Source organism: Argentina anserina, chromosome 2, assembly GCF_933775445.1.
Source record: "Argentina anserina chromosome 2, drPotAnse1.1, whole genome shotgun sequence".
In the NCBI taxonomy this organism is placed as follows: Eukaryota; Viridiplantae; Streptophyta; class Magnoliopsida; order Rosales; family Rosaceae; genus Argentina; species Argentina anserina.
Genome location: NC_065873.1, coordinates 17,139,316 through 17,151,396, shown reverse-complemented (window position 1 = coordinate 17,151,396; position 12,081 = coordinate 17,139,316). Strand labels below are relative to the sequence as shown.

At 39.4% G+C, this 12,081-nt stretch overlaps 2 protein-coding genes across 4 annotated transcripts in view; one reads left to right on the top strand and one right to left on the bottom strand.

Moving 5' to 3' along the window:
* The window catches only part of LOC126783431 (nuclear transport factor 2), a 58,644-nt gene extending 51,865 nt beyond the window's left edge, over nt 1–6,779 (bottom strand). The window contains exons 1-10 of one of the 3 annotated variants that reach the window (XM_050508899.1): nt 6,611–6,779; nt 6,146–6,201; nt 5,902–6,039; nt 5,205–5,490; nt 4,787–5,121; nt 4,493–4,661; nt 4,298–4,419; nt 4,153–4,212; nt 3,858–3,921; nt 2,729–3,504 (exon numbers count right to left, since the gene is read on the bottom strand). In XM_050508899.1, the coding sequence (XP_050364856.1) occupies nt 3,182–3,504; nt 3,858–3,921; nt 4,153–4,212; nt 4,298–4,419; nt 4,493–4,661; nt 4,787–5,121; nt 5,205–5,490; nt 5,902–6,039; nt 6,146–6,190 (1,542 nt within the window). In that variant the 5' untranslated portion in view covers nt 6,191–6,201; nt 6,611–6,779 and the 3' untranslated portion in view covers nt 2,729–3,181. Of the gene's footprint in view, nt 1–2,728; nt 3,505–3,835; nt 3,922–4,152; nt 4,213–4,297; nt 4,420–4,492; nt 4,662–4,786; nt 5,122–5,204; nt 5,491–5,901; nt 6,040–6,145; nt 6,202–6,610 lie in introns of those variants that run through there. The other 2 variants (XM_050508900.1, XM_050508901.1) reach the window with 2 other exon arrangements.
* Nucleotides 97–2,457, top strand: LOC126783442 (senescence-associated carboxylesterase 101-like). Its single transcript, XM_050508915.1, has 4 exons — nt 97–218; nt 299–638; nt 769–1,323; nt 1,572–2,457. The coding sequence occupies exons 1-4, from the start codon at nt 205–207 to the stop codon at nt 2,358–2,360; spliced, it is 1,698 nt and encodes a 565-aa protein (XP_050364872.1). The 5' UTR covers nt 97–204; the 3' UTR covers nt 2,361–2,457.
* Nucleotides 6,780–12,081: the final 5,302 nt, after the last annotated feature.

The following is a 12,081-nucleotide window of genomic DNA, read 5'->3' as shown; positions in this document are numbered from 1 at the left end:
CCGTTGACAGTTGACTTTGCTCTATACAAAGACAGACTAAGACTAGTTCTTCTTTGTTAATCTGGGTTTAGTTCCATGTTCTTGATTAGAGAGAAAAAATCAAAGTAGAAGTTGAACCTCACGTCTCGACCCTTGAAAATGCCATCCGTTCTAGTCTCATATTATTCTGCTATATTTCTGAGCAAATAGGAGAAGACATTCAAGATGACTCACAATCAGTAAGTAAACTCCACCTGTTTTTTGCTGGGATGTATGAGTTATTCTACTATGTTTTAATTCCTATTCTTGATGATGGTAGATTTAGCAGTGGTTTAGAATCGGCAAACTTGGTGGTGACCTCTGATTTGGTACACCAAGCATGGAGTGCGATTGAGAAACAAAATCAGATAAATCCAAATGCAAAACCACATTTATGCAATGTAATCCAAGTATCAAATGTTACCCTCATAGCATTTGGCACCCCACTTGTCTCTTTTCCAGAACAAGAAAGCATGGTTTCATCATCCACCCTGAAAGCCAACAATTTCACTGAATTTGAATTCTTATGCACCAAAAGCATTGAAAGTTTCTCTATTAATCAAGCAGCAATCAGCCTCTTTCGCTCCAACTTCGATGAGCTGAATCAGAAGAAAACTGAGGTTGGTAGTCACAGCTCGTAACTATTTAACTTTTAGTTAAACAACTTGCTTCTCGCACCTCTTAAATCTTCCTCATCATTTCGACTAGCTTAGCTTGTAAGCTTGTAAGTAATATTGTCTGATATTGCAGTTGATAGAGCTTACTCAGCTTAGCAAGATTTCACTAATAATCATCACCGGACAATCTGTGGGAGGCAGTGTGGCTACACTTTTCACCTTATGGTTATTAAAAGGGCTCAATTTATTGAAAACCCTACGCCCCCTTTGCATTACTTTTGGCTCACCCCTCGTTGGTGATGAACATTTCTGGCAATGTATGTTGCAATTTACAACATGGAAGTCTTCTTTCCTGCATGCAGCCTCTAACCAAGATCCTATACCAAAACTATTTCTAACTCGAAATGGGAGTGGTGCTTATAAGCCTTTCGGGTCATTTCTATTATGTTCGTCATCCGGTTGTGCTTGCTCTGAGGATCAGGATCTCATTCTGGAACACTTGATGACAATCAATCTTCAAAATGGACGAAACGAAGATCCTAATGGTAAGTGGGATTATGGTCAAATTTTGGAAGATCTCAAGCATAAGGCGTTATATAAAAGCAGTACCATGTTGATTAAAGAGGTAACAGATCCACTTCAAGCAAGCATTATAACACAACTGCTAGCAATTGGAGGTCTCACACAGGTAACAAAGTTTCAATGCATTTTGACGATCATGTAGACTACAGTAATATCATGCTCCAATATATACGTTTGCAACAAATGTTAACATTCTATACTTTATTTAGCATTTATAGTATGGACGCTTCGAACAATAAGCAAACTACATGAAAATAAAGTTGATATGAACGTGTTAATATGAAAATGATCATTTTGTAATTGTTCATCACCGTAATCATATTGACTTGTTCCTCACGTTAATCATTGTAACAGCAACACTCTAGTAAAGAGATGAAGAATCTGATTCGAAGGATGAAAAAACATGAGACAGAGTTGTTGATTCAAAAGAAGAAGAATTCCAGTTCAGACAAGAAACTAAGTAAGATGAAAACGTGTTTGGCCTTGTTTGAGTGGTACAAGAAGGAGTCGAACATTTTGAACACTGGATACTATGACATGTACAAAAGGCAGTGCAATCCAAGTGACATGAATGTGAATGAGTACAAGAAAAGGCTTTGGAATTTCTGGGAGGACGCAGTTACAAAAGTAGAGAACAAGCCTCAGTTGGAAGGAGCTCCCTTTGGGGTTCGTTGGCTTTGGGCAGGCACAAACTACAGAAGGATGATTGAACCACTTCATATTGCAGAGTTCTACAAGACAAGCGGCGCGAGTAATTACAAAAATGGTGGAAAAAGGCCTAAACATTTCATTCTGTTGGAGGCATGGCTTGAGCAGAAGCAAGCAACACAGAAGCGAAAGCCTAAAAGACAGTTGGCTGCCACTTCAAATGAGGATTCTTGTTTCTGGGCAGAAGTAGAGGATGCCCTTATATTATGCAACCGTCTGAAGAATGGAGAATCAGTTAATGATGCAGAGAAGTTGGAGGAGTTTGAGGAGTATGTGTGGGATGGCATCGATAACCATACCGTGTGCCCTGATATTTTCTCGGAGAAGGGAAGTTTTATGCGATGGTGGAAGGAGTACAAAGGAATTGTTGGAAGTTCTTACAGTTCACAGCTTGCCGACTATATGAACAATCGCAATTACCGCAACTATACATGATGTAGGGAGCCTCAGTGCCTCACTGGGTTGCAACCGCCGTTTTACGGATAACGCTATTGCTGTTCTAGAGCGCAGGAATTTGAGGAGTCATTAAATTGTTAAAAGAAACTGTTATGTTCTTCTACTTTGGTTCACTAGTGTCATTCTATCAATGACTCAATGTGACAAACAAGTGAATACTGAAGTGTCAATTGCAATTTGCAACAGCTGTTCTCCTCCACCTGAAACCCTTCTGCCGGCCAAAGAAGTTCCATTTGCAAGGCCTCACAGTTAGGCCTCACAGTTCAATAAAAACGTATGAGAACGTGCACGAAAGAGCTGCAGCTCGGAAAATGTTAAGATCATGTACAAAAGACTTGTTGGAAAACTAAAGAAAACAAATTCACATTCCATCAAATTCTCATAATTTCTCTTTAACAGTACTTGAGGCTTTATAAATTCCCCGACAAGATAATCATCCGCAGACATTAGTGACCTTAAATGAACAGACCTACAACACAGAATACAATAGAACCTAGAACAGCAAACTGCCAACTAACCTAAATAATTCTCCACTTCGGCAAATTAAGAGAATAGAGTTCCACAGGCACTTCGGCAGGAATCATGTACTTGCAGAAATCTAAGCCACTAAAAAAACCCAAAAAAACAGCTCAAATATGAAAACCGCAAACAAAAAAAGGACATAAAATCCTATTGTTTTTACTAGGGTGGTTCACATCCCCCAACAGATTGGAAATAGCCCTCTTAATATGCTATTAAACAGCTTCACCATTAATTTACTTCCAAAAAAATCATTTGTAACCCAGGGCTGAACTTGTTTTTCAAGCAGAAGCAGACACCCGGGGAGCTGAAGTTTTGGCTGCTGCATTAACAGTTGGCCCACCAGCACGATTCACACGACCACCATTCTCAGATCTCTGAAACCCATCACCTCCACGGCCTGATGATCCTCCCCTACCTGTATTCCTACCTCCAAATTCAGATTTGTAATCGCTGCGGCCATAACCTCTACCACCTCCATAGCCTCCACGTCCTCTTGGTCCATCACTCCGGAATCCAGCATTAGGGCCATCATTTCTGTATCCATTAGGTCCCTCATTCCTGTAACCTGCCCCCCTTCCAGAAGAAAACCTTCCTCTCCCCCCTACGTAATAGAATAGACACAAGATACATCAAGAACAAGACAGGAAGAGTTAGAAAAATTACGGGTATCTGCGAATCTCAATAAAACTGTCCCGAACAGCAATTCCCTTATGCTGGAATTAACACCGATTTCAGAAAATTGGACTGCTCCGCCTCATAAAATCCATGAATAACAGAGAGAACTAGTGTGTAATTTGATCCATGGGACATGATTTCAATGTGCAATGCGTCTCACAACATCTAAGAGACATACAGTAATCTACAGAAGATAGATGCAACCAAAAGATAGGCATACCAGGCCACCACCTTATTCCCATACCACAAAACAAAGATACTCATGTAAGTTCAACTCACCTCGACTTGTAGATCTCTTCTCCTCGACAACAACTTGGCGTCCATCAATCGCGATGGGTGAAGCCTAAGGTACAGTTCATATTAGAAGTTAAAAACAAAACAACAGATACAAAACCAGGAAGGCAAATAATCAAACTACATTGGTTTTTTTTTCCCTTAGCAAAGAGGGCAACATGACCAAGTACACCAGGAGCACAGGAAAACAGAACAGATTATCATAATTATTTTGTCCAGGCATACGAAGATATCACATTATGAAAATAGAAAGAATTGGCACACAAAACTAGTTAAGTACCTCTAGTGCACTTTGTACAGCACTTCCATTCTCAAACTCCACAAAGCCAAAACCAAAGCCCTGTAATGTAAAGTTTATCGAATGATTAACATATGTAGCTATACACTAATAATCAGAAGACAAGATAAGCTGATAAAGGACAGACCTTTTGAGTTCTAACTTGTACACCACCATTCTTGATGGGTCCAAATTTTTTGAATTCATTCTCTATAGTTTCCTGAGTGACACCAATAGGCAGGTTTTTGATGTAGATAGAGTGCCCTTCAACTGTTCAAAATAGCATGATATCATCAGGCGATTATAGAAGTGAGAGAAGGTAACAAGCTGAACAATTGCACACCTTCAGCTTCTGGTTGGTTCCCATAGTCTTTGGCAGTTACACTGGAAACTACTGTTTCTGAAACAGAAGCAGGTTGTGGAGCGGCAATGACCTGATGTTCTTGGGGTTTTGGAGTAGCTCTAACAGTAGGAGCGGAAAATGGTTGAGCACTCTCCTTCATAACTTTAACCTGGAACAAGATATATTCATTATTCAATTAACCACGTCTGGAATACCATTGCTGCATTTAAAAGCAGAAACATTATAGATATGAATATTTTTGACTGCATGATACACTGCATAACAGCCACTTACAATTGAGGCATATGACTTCTTAGGCACTGCTTCAGTTTTAGGAGTAGAGCCGGCCACCACAGGTGCAGACTGTTCAGCCACCACATTTGCTGAGTATTTAGCATTGTCCGCCACCGACGCAGGTTTCTCAGATTCCATGACCGCTGCCGAGTATCCAGATTCAGGCACAACCTCTGAATCATCTGGGATTTCATCGACGACTTCAGGTACTGGGATTTCATCTGCTTCAATTGGAATTTCTCTATTCTCAGGAGGATTGTAAACTTCTTCCTCAGTGATATCTTCGGGAACAGCAGTCACAGGCTCAGAAACACGACCGTCTGGCAAAGAAGGCTCTGCAAGGAAATTACTCTCAAAATCAAGAACATAAAAAGGTGTAAACATTGTGTAAGAACCATTGTAGTATTGCAGTACACACCTTCCTCTGAATTAAGAGGAGCTTCGACATCGGCAACTGATCCATGGTCAGTATTTTGGTTAATAGAATCATCCACATATCTGAAAACATCATTCAGAACATAAAAGCCGCCTTTGTCTTGTGGTGCCAAGAAAAAGCTTTGGGTAAATTTCTTCCTCAAATTTTCCTTTCCAATTATATACCCAGTCACAAGGACAAACACACCCCGGTTGAAAGATTCTTGAGCATCCACAGTTACAACATTTGCACTGAGCTTCCCATTCTCAACTATTTTCCTGTTGATTATCTGTCCAATAAAATTGAAACCCACAGGAGTCAAATTCTCTAAAGTTCAGATGTTCCGATGGGAGTACATTAACTCATATTGTTCTATCAAGTAGATGAAAAGTCATAAATTTTCAGCTTTAGAAATACTAAAGATACAAGAACCAAAAATCTCTTCTTGCTGTTACAAATAAGTAGTCTAAACTGCTGAATATCTCAGCCATTAAATCAAGATTATTACAATAAATTATATACAGATTTTTTCCATTTCTCTAAGTTTCGGGAGAGTATTAGCTCAGCATTGCACAAAAGAGACATAAAGACTATTCTTTAGACCTCTAGGACGCAAATAGGACACTTGGGTAGCATTATGATCCTACATAGTACAGAGTTCACACTGAGCAGAAACCAAGGGTTTTTTTAAGGAGCTTACATCCATGGTGGTCACGGTGTTCATCATCCCATTATCCTCGGGGCGACCAAACTTACTATCATCTTGATAAAATCGGTACACATGCTCTGGAGATTGCTCCAAGATATGGTAGTACTGAAGGACAAATGCATTGCCAACCTATAATATTTCATTAGAATTCAATTAGCAACCTCGAGTAACTCCCACAATAATAAAAGTTCATAAAAATGAGGAAGAAAAACACAAACAATATCAAAATACTTACAACATCGGCTGTAGGAGCTACTTGCTGCACCGTCGGAGCCGCCATCTCTTTTCAACCTCCAAAATCCAACAAAGACCGTTTCACAAATTGAACCATGACATAAAGCAAAACAAACAACTAACACTAAATAATAAAACAATCACTCATTTCAATCGAATTCTTCGAGTAATTTCATACATAATTTAACTGAATTTCAATATAAAAATGACACTTTTCTCTGAATCCTTTCACAAATTTAAGCCACTATTATACATAAACTCTTTCATACTCATACTCTAGCTGAATCAGCTCACAGAAAAAAAAATAGTTTTGAAGCGTAGATTTTCAGTACAACTCAAGGCTGTGATATCAGATTTCAGTGAAACAAATCGAGATCTGGAGAAACCAGAAATTTCAACCAAAAATTGAAAGAATCGAGAAGCATATGAATGAGTAATGTATAAGAGAGAGGGAGAGAGAGAGTACCTGAGTTGGTGGATCGGAGAGAAGAGAGGTGAGAGAAGAGGAGAAGATAGGTGGTTGTAAGTGACTTCTCTCACCTCCTGTAGAGGCCCGGCGGTGGCGTCTAGGGTTTTGCTGGGATCTTCAAGAGGCGCGAGTGTGGTTGGTTTAGGGAGGAGTGTGGAGGAGAGAGAGAGAGAGCAAAGAGACAAGGGTTTTGGCGTATTTATATTATCACTAAATATCTTTTTTTTTATCTTTATAAGAAAAATCTAGAAGGTCAATTTTCTTTGTTCTCAACATTTTTTTCCATCACTTCATCGGTTTTTTACAAACTAGCTTCATCATGTCAATTTTCTTTATGATATTGTTTCTGGTAAGATCTATGATGCATGGACACGCTCAAGAAGTCACGTGTCACGTATTCGACACAGACACTCAAACACGTTCTGATACATTCGGACACGCGAATTGCTTTTCAGACACGGCTCGAACACTCTCGGACACGCATCAAACACGTGTGTATCCTTTATGGACACACTCCGACACCTGATCCATGAAACTATTGGCCGAATTTTCGGTTGAGTCAAAATTCCGAGTCGAATCGGATCGGTTTTGAGCCAATTCAAAACTTATGTGAACATGGAATCAAAAGTCAAAATCTCTTAGAACTGTGCTCACCAGTTTGGAGTGTGAAGGTTTGCCAAGCTTGTGACCTGCCGAGAGGAAAAGAAGAATTGATGGTGGTGTGCATTCAGTGTGAACCCAAAAAGAGGAGAAGAAAGAATAAGTATTTGAATTCCATAAAATTTAAAATGAAATTAAATGGGTATGAAGATAGGGAGTCAGTCTTACCAAATTGGGGTCTAAGAAGCTTGACATCGACAGTGTAGCTTCGGCCGCTTTCCACTGCTTCAAATCCGGTTTGAGGCAAAGCGTGGTTGCTTGCTCAATCTATGATTATGGTAGTGTAGAAGAGAAAGAGAGGAAGAAGAAGAAGGTGGGATTGCATGTGGCCGGGTCACAATGATGGTGACGTTGTGATCTTGTGACAGTGTGCGTGATAGGAAGGTAAACAAACCCTATGAATAGAGCTAACTCTTGCTTCTTGTTGATTCTCAGAGAAGATAATAGCCAAGAACAAGAGGATCTATGCTTTGTTGATTCCAATGGAATACCAAGTTCATAGGAGAAGAGAAACTTCTTCTATATATTCAATCTTCAGTAATCATAAAAACTACATAACAAAAGCTATGCAATAGCTTTTAAACAGAAACTAAGACAATTGCATAATACAAAAAGTTTCAGAAAAACCAAGCACTTAAATGAATTGAAGAAATCAGTTTCGATCCTTGCATTCAATTGCTGCAATGTAGCCTGCATCATCCTCCCCAGGTTGTGAAAAAAATTCCCTCGAATTCAGTACTTCTCCATCATTATTGTCACCACAATATGGTGATAGATGCTTGACATTAAACACATCAGCAGTGCAGATGTGACTTAGAAGCTTCAAACGATAAGTATTTGGGTTAATCTTTTCAATAACCTCCACCGGTCCAAGCTTTCTGCCAGCCAACTTAAAGACCGATTTGCACAAAGAACCCCGGTAGGATCTCGTCCAAACTTGAAGAATATGATAGAGAACAAAGGAGGGAACGAGAGAACTGAGAGCTTTTGAAATTCAAAAAGCTTGGAACTGTCGATAATGACAGTTCCCCTATCCCTTTCACCCTTTTATAATAACTTCATACCACATCTCGCCCATTGATTTCTCAAAAACGCTCCCTAACCATTGATACAGAAAACTGTTACTCACATCTTAGTCGTTGACCCAAAGGGCGTCGCCCCAAATCCCGTCGCGTGGCATGAGTTACCGAGACAACGCTTCAATAACGCACGCAATAACTGCATGCAATAACTGCTTCCCCGGTTAACGTCACCTCCTCCCGAAATTGAACTGCCCACGACATGTTCACCCAATGCATGTACGACACGTGCTGCCCACAGCGCGAATCACGCCTCTCTCGGCCCACGTCACAACGCTCAAAGATAGTGTTTAAAGACGTCATACGCGTAAAGATTTACTACGCTATGACGGAAGCACTTCGCACAGAGAGCGTTCCTACGCGTAAAGATTTACTACGCTATGATAGACGCACTCCGCTCAGAGACAACATTTAAAGACATCCTACGCGTAAAGATTTACTACGCTATGACAGACGCACTCCGCTCAGAGATACCGTTCAAAGACGTCCTATGCGTAAAGATTTGCTACGCTATGACGGATGCACTACGCTCAGAGATACCGTTCAAAGATGTCCTATGTGTAAAGATTTGCTACGCTATGACGGATGCACTACGCTCAAAGATAGTATCAAAAGACGTCTTATGCGTAAAGATTAACTACGCTATGACAGACGCATTACGCTCGAAGATAGCGTCGAAAGATGTCCTACGCGTACAGATTTACTACGCTATGATGGATGCACTAGCGTCAAAAGACGTCTTACGCGTAAAGATTAACTACGCTATGACAGACGCACTACGCTCGAAGATAGCGTCTGAGTCGTTTTACGCGTAAAGATTTACTACGCTTAAAGATAGCGTCGAAAGACGTCCTACGCGTAAAGATTTACTACGCTATGACAGATGCACTACGCTCAAAGATAGTGTCAAAAGACGTCATACGCGTAAAGATTTACTACGCTATGACGGATGCACCATGAGACACCCAATGGGGCTCCCTAAAATTTAATACATTGTTCGCAATTTAGGCATTCCTTAACCGGGGAATGGGGGACTCCGAGGGGGGTCCGTGGGACGCACCGCTGATTATGGCGAAATACTTATTTTAACTCCCTAGTCAAGAAATTGCCTCCCTAGACTAGAAACTTAGAGGGACTTGTTGACATAGGCTTATGCCCGCCATAATCAGCGCAACTATCAGCACACTAAGGCTAGTAAATATCCCAGCATCGCAATGCCAGCAGCGAGCTAGCCGTACTAGTTGCACAACGAGCCACCCCGCGGCCCAAACCGACTACGAACGCGCCCTCACGCGCATCCTAAAGAAGGCTCTAGAGAACACACCTTAACTAGGACTTTGTCCCACATCGGAAGGTGAGTAAATGATCTACCTCAATTCAACTATAAAAGATCAAACCTTCGACCTCATAAGGTAAGTGTACTAAATTACCCTGCATAAATTATTACCAACCTGACTTGAGCATCAGAGAGTTAAAGACCACGCCGCCGTGGTCTCCACTTTAACGACTCGTGCTACTTGTGACAGGAAAGGAACAAGTAGCACGGCATATCGCATCAACAAAGAGTGTAGCATATTGTATCAGCACAATTCATTACGTTAACAGACATGAGTTTAGTTCTACACTTAGTGAACCAACACAAATCATATCCACACCAACGCCGCCAACAGCTCCAGCAACATCAACGTACGTCTTGGTGTAACAGTCGACACTGGTAGCGTAAAGGATGCGTACGATTCCGTCTCAGACCAAAATCAGTCCTTCATTGGTCAATTCCCCCATTCCTTTGGGAAAGATATATTGAATGTGACAAATTAGAATCTGTCCAGTTTCTTAGGTCAACTTCAACGAGACCTACAGACTATTTTCACTCGATGAAATATGATGAGTTTGGTACCGTTGGAAAAGTCTATGTGTCTACTTTCTAGGGACACCAACCGTTTGTTCATATTTATCGTATTGAGTGAGTTATGGCCGTATTAGCAAAGTAGGACAGTTTTGTCCGAAAATTTGCAAGTCAGTCAACTTCGACAGAGCACTAAGTGCTCTGATCGAGTTAGGTTTTGAAATTTATGTCCCTGGAACATTTTACGGTTTGCTGATACCTATTGTTACGAAGAAGTAATGGCCGTTTAAATGAGTGAATGTCATTCTACCCGATAATCTGATTTTTGCTTTGAGTTGTTATGCAATCTTGTTTCCTAAGATCTAAGTTTGGCTATATATAACATGTATGATCTAAGGATATGTGGCGAGATTAATGATTAATCATTAGCTCAAGACTACTTTTGAGAAGTATGTAATGAATGTTGTATATGTTATACTTCGTACTCAATGATTATGGCGCTAATCAGGGGGAATTGTTTCGTAGACTTCAGGGGGAGTCTACCCTCACATGATGCTATCAAATGTAGACAGTGTGTTGTGCTCTTTTTCCCTTCGATCAAGCTTTTGTTTTTCACCCAAGAGGTTTTTATTTTGCTTGACAAGGTTTTTACCGAGGCAAAGATGTGTGCACCATGCAACCTAGGCTTGCGACACAAGGGGGAGTGTTCCGAGAGAATTACTATTCTACCATTATGTGTGTTAGCCTTATTAGGTTTCCAGTTAGAGATAAATTTGCATCTCTGTAATAGATTAAGACTCTGAATCTTACGAGATTGTGGTTATGTAATGTCATATATAGACCATATTATCAATCAATAAACGGTTACGTTATGTTCAATTACGTTGTTATTATTGTCATGTCATTATCCTGCAACAATTGACAAATAAATTCTAGTGTAAAACTTATGGGTGTACTAATTCTAACGAGTCTACGAGGCCCATTTTTGAGATGTATGTGTGTGTGTATATATTCCACATAGGTTTATATACATTTGACATTAATGACAAGTACTCCACACGAGCACTTATAAATGATACGACTTCGAAGCTTTTCTTAGATGTGACAGTAAACTCCAACAATTTCCAGCAATTATGTTGCATAATAGTGACTTACTTCTCCGTCAACCCCAGTCGATTGATAACATTGGCACAAAGGTTCAAAATATCTCCGATATTTTCTCTTAAAAATGATATATCTTAGGGGTAAATATCTTATTTTCTCTCATATCTATGATAATTCTCCGACAACATAAAATATTCCCGATATTGACGATATATCTGATATATCTTCGATATTTTGAAGAAATATTTGAAAATTTTCATTAAATTATTTTTATGTAATTCAATTATAAATAAAATAAAAATTATATATGTTTATATGTAATTCAATAATAAATAAAAATGTATATATTTGTGTAATTTAATAACAAATAAATAAATTTGGACATGAATAATATTTTTTTTCTAATATCCCCGATATATTTGATAAGGGAATTCTATTTGCACCTCTCATATTGTTGTTTGTACCTCCATTGCTAAATACACCTCCCAATTAATTTTAGCATTTACAAATAACTAAATAAACCTCATCTTGTTCACCATAATACCCCTTGTTCCACTAATTTCGATTGAGAGAAAAAAAATGAATTAAGAAGGATCTAAATCTCATCTCTGAAACTCAAAAACGACTTGTCATTTTCCCCAAACTGATTCTTCCTCTTTTTCTTCATCAATGGTTTCAATTCTCTCCAATTTAAATTAGTTTTTCATTTATGTTAAATTTCAATTTATACTCATTTCAATTGAAGCTCCGTAGATCGTTGTTTAGGGTTACGATTTCAT

Coding starts and splice junctions, on each gene's coding strand:
- LOC126783442 (XM_050508915.1), top strand. Junction 639..768: donor TGAATCAGAAGAAAACTGAG/GTTGGTAGTCAC, acceptor CTGATATTGCAG/TTGATAGAGCTTACTCAGCT. Junction 1,324..1,571: donor CAATTGGAGGTCTCACACAG/GTAACAAAGTTT, acceptor TCATTGTAACAG/CAACACTCTAGTAAAGAGAT.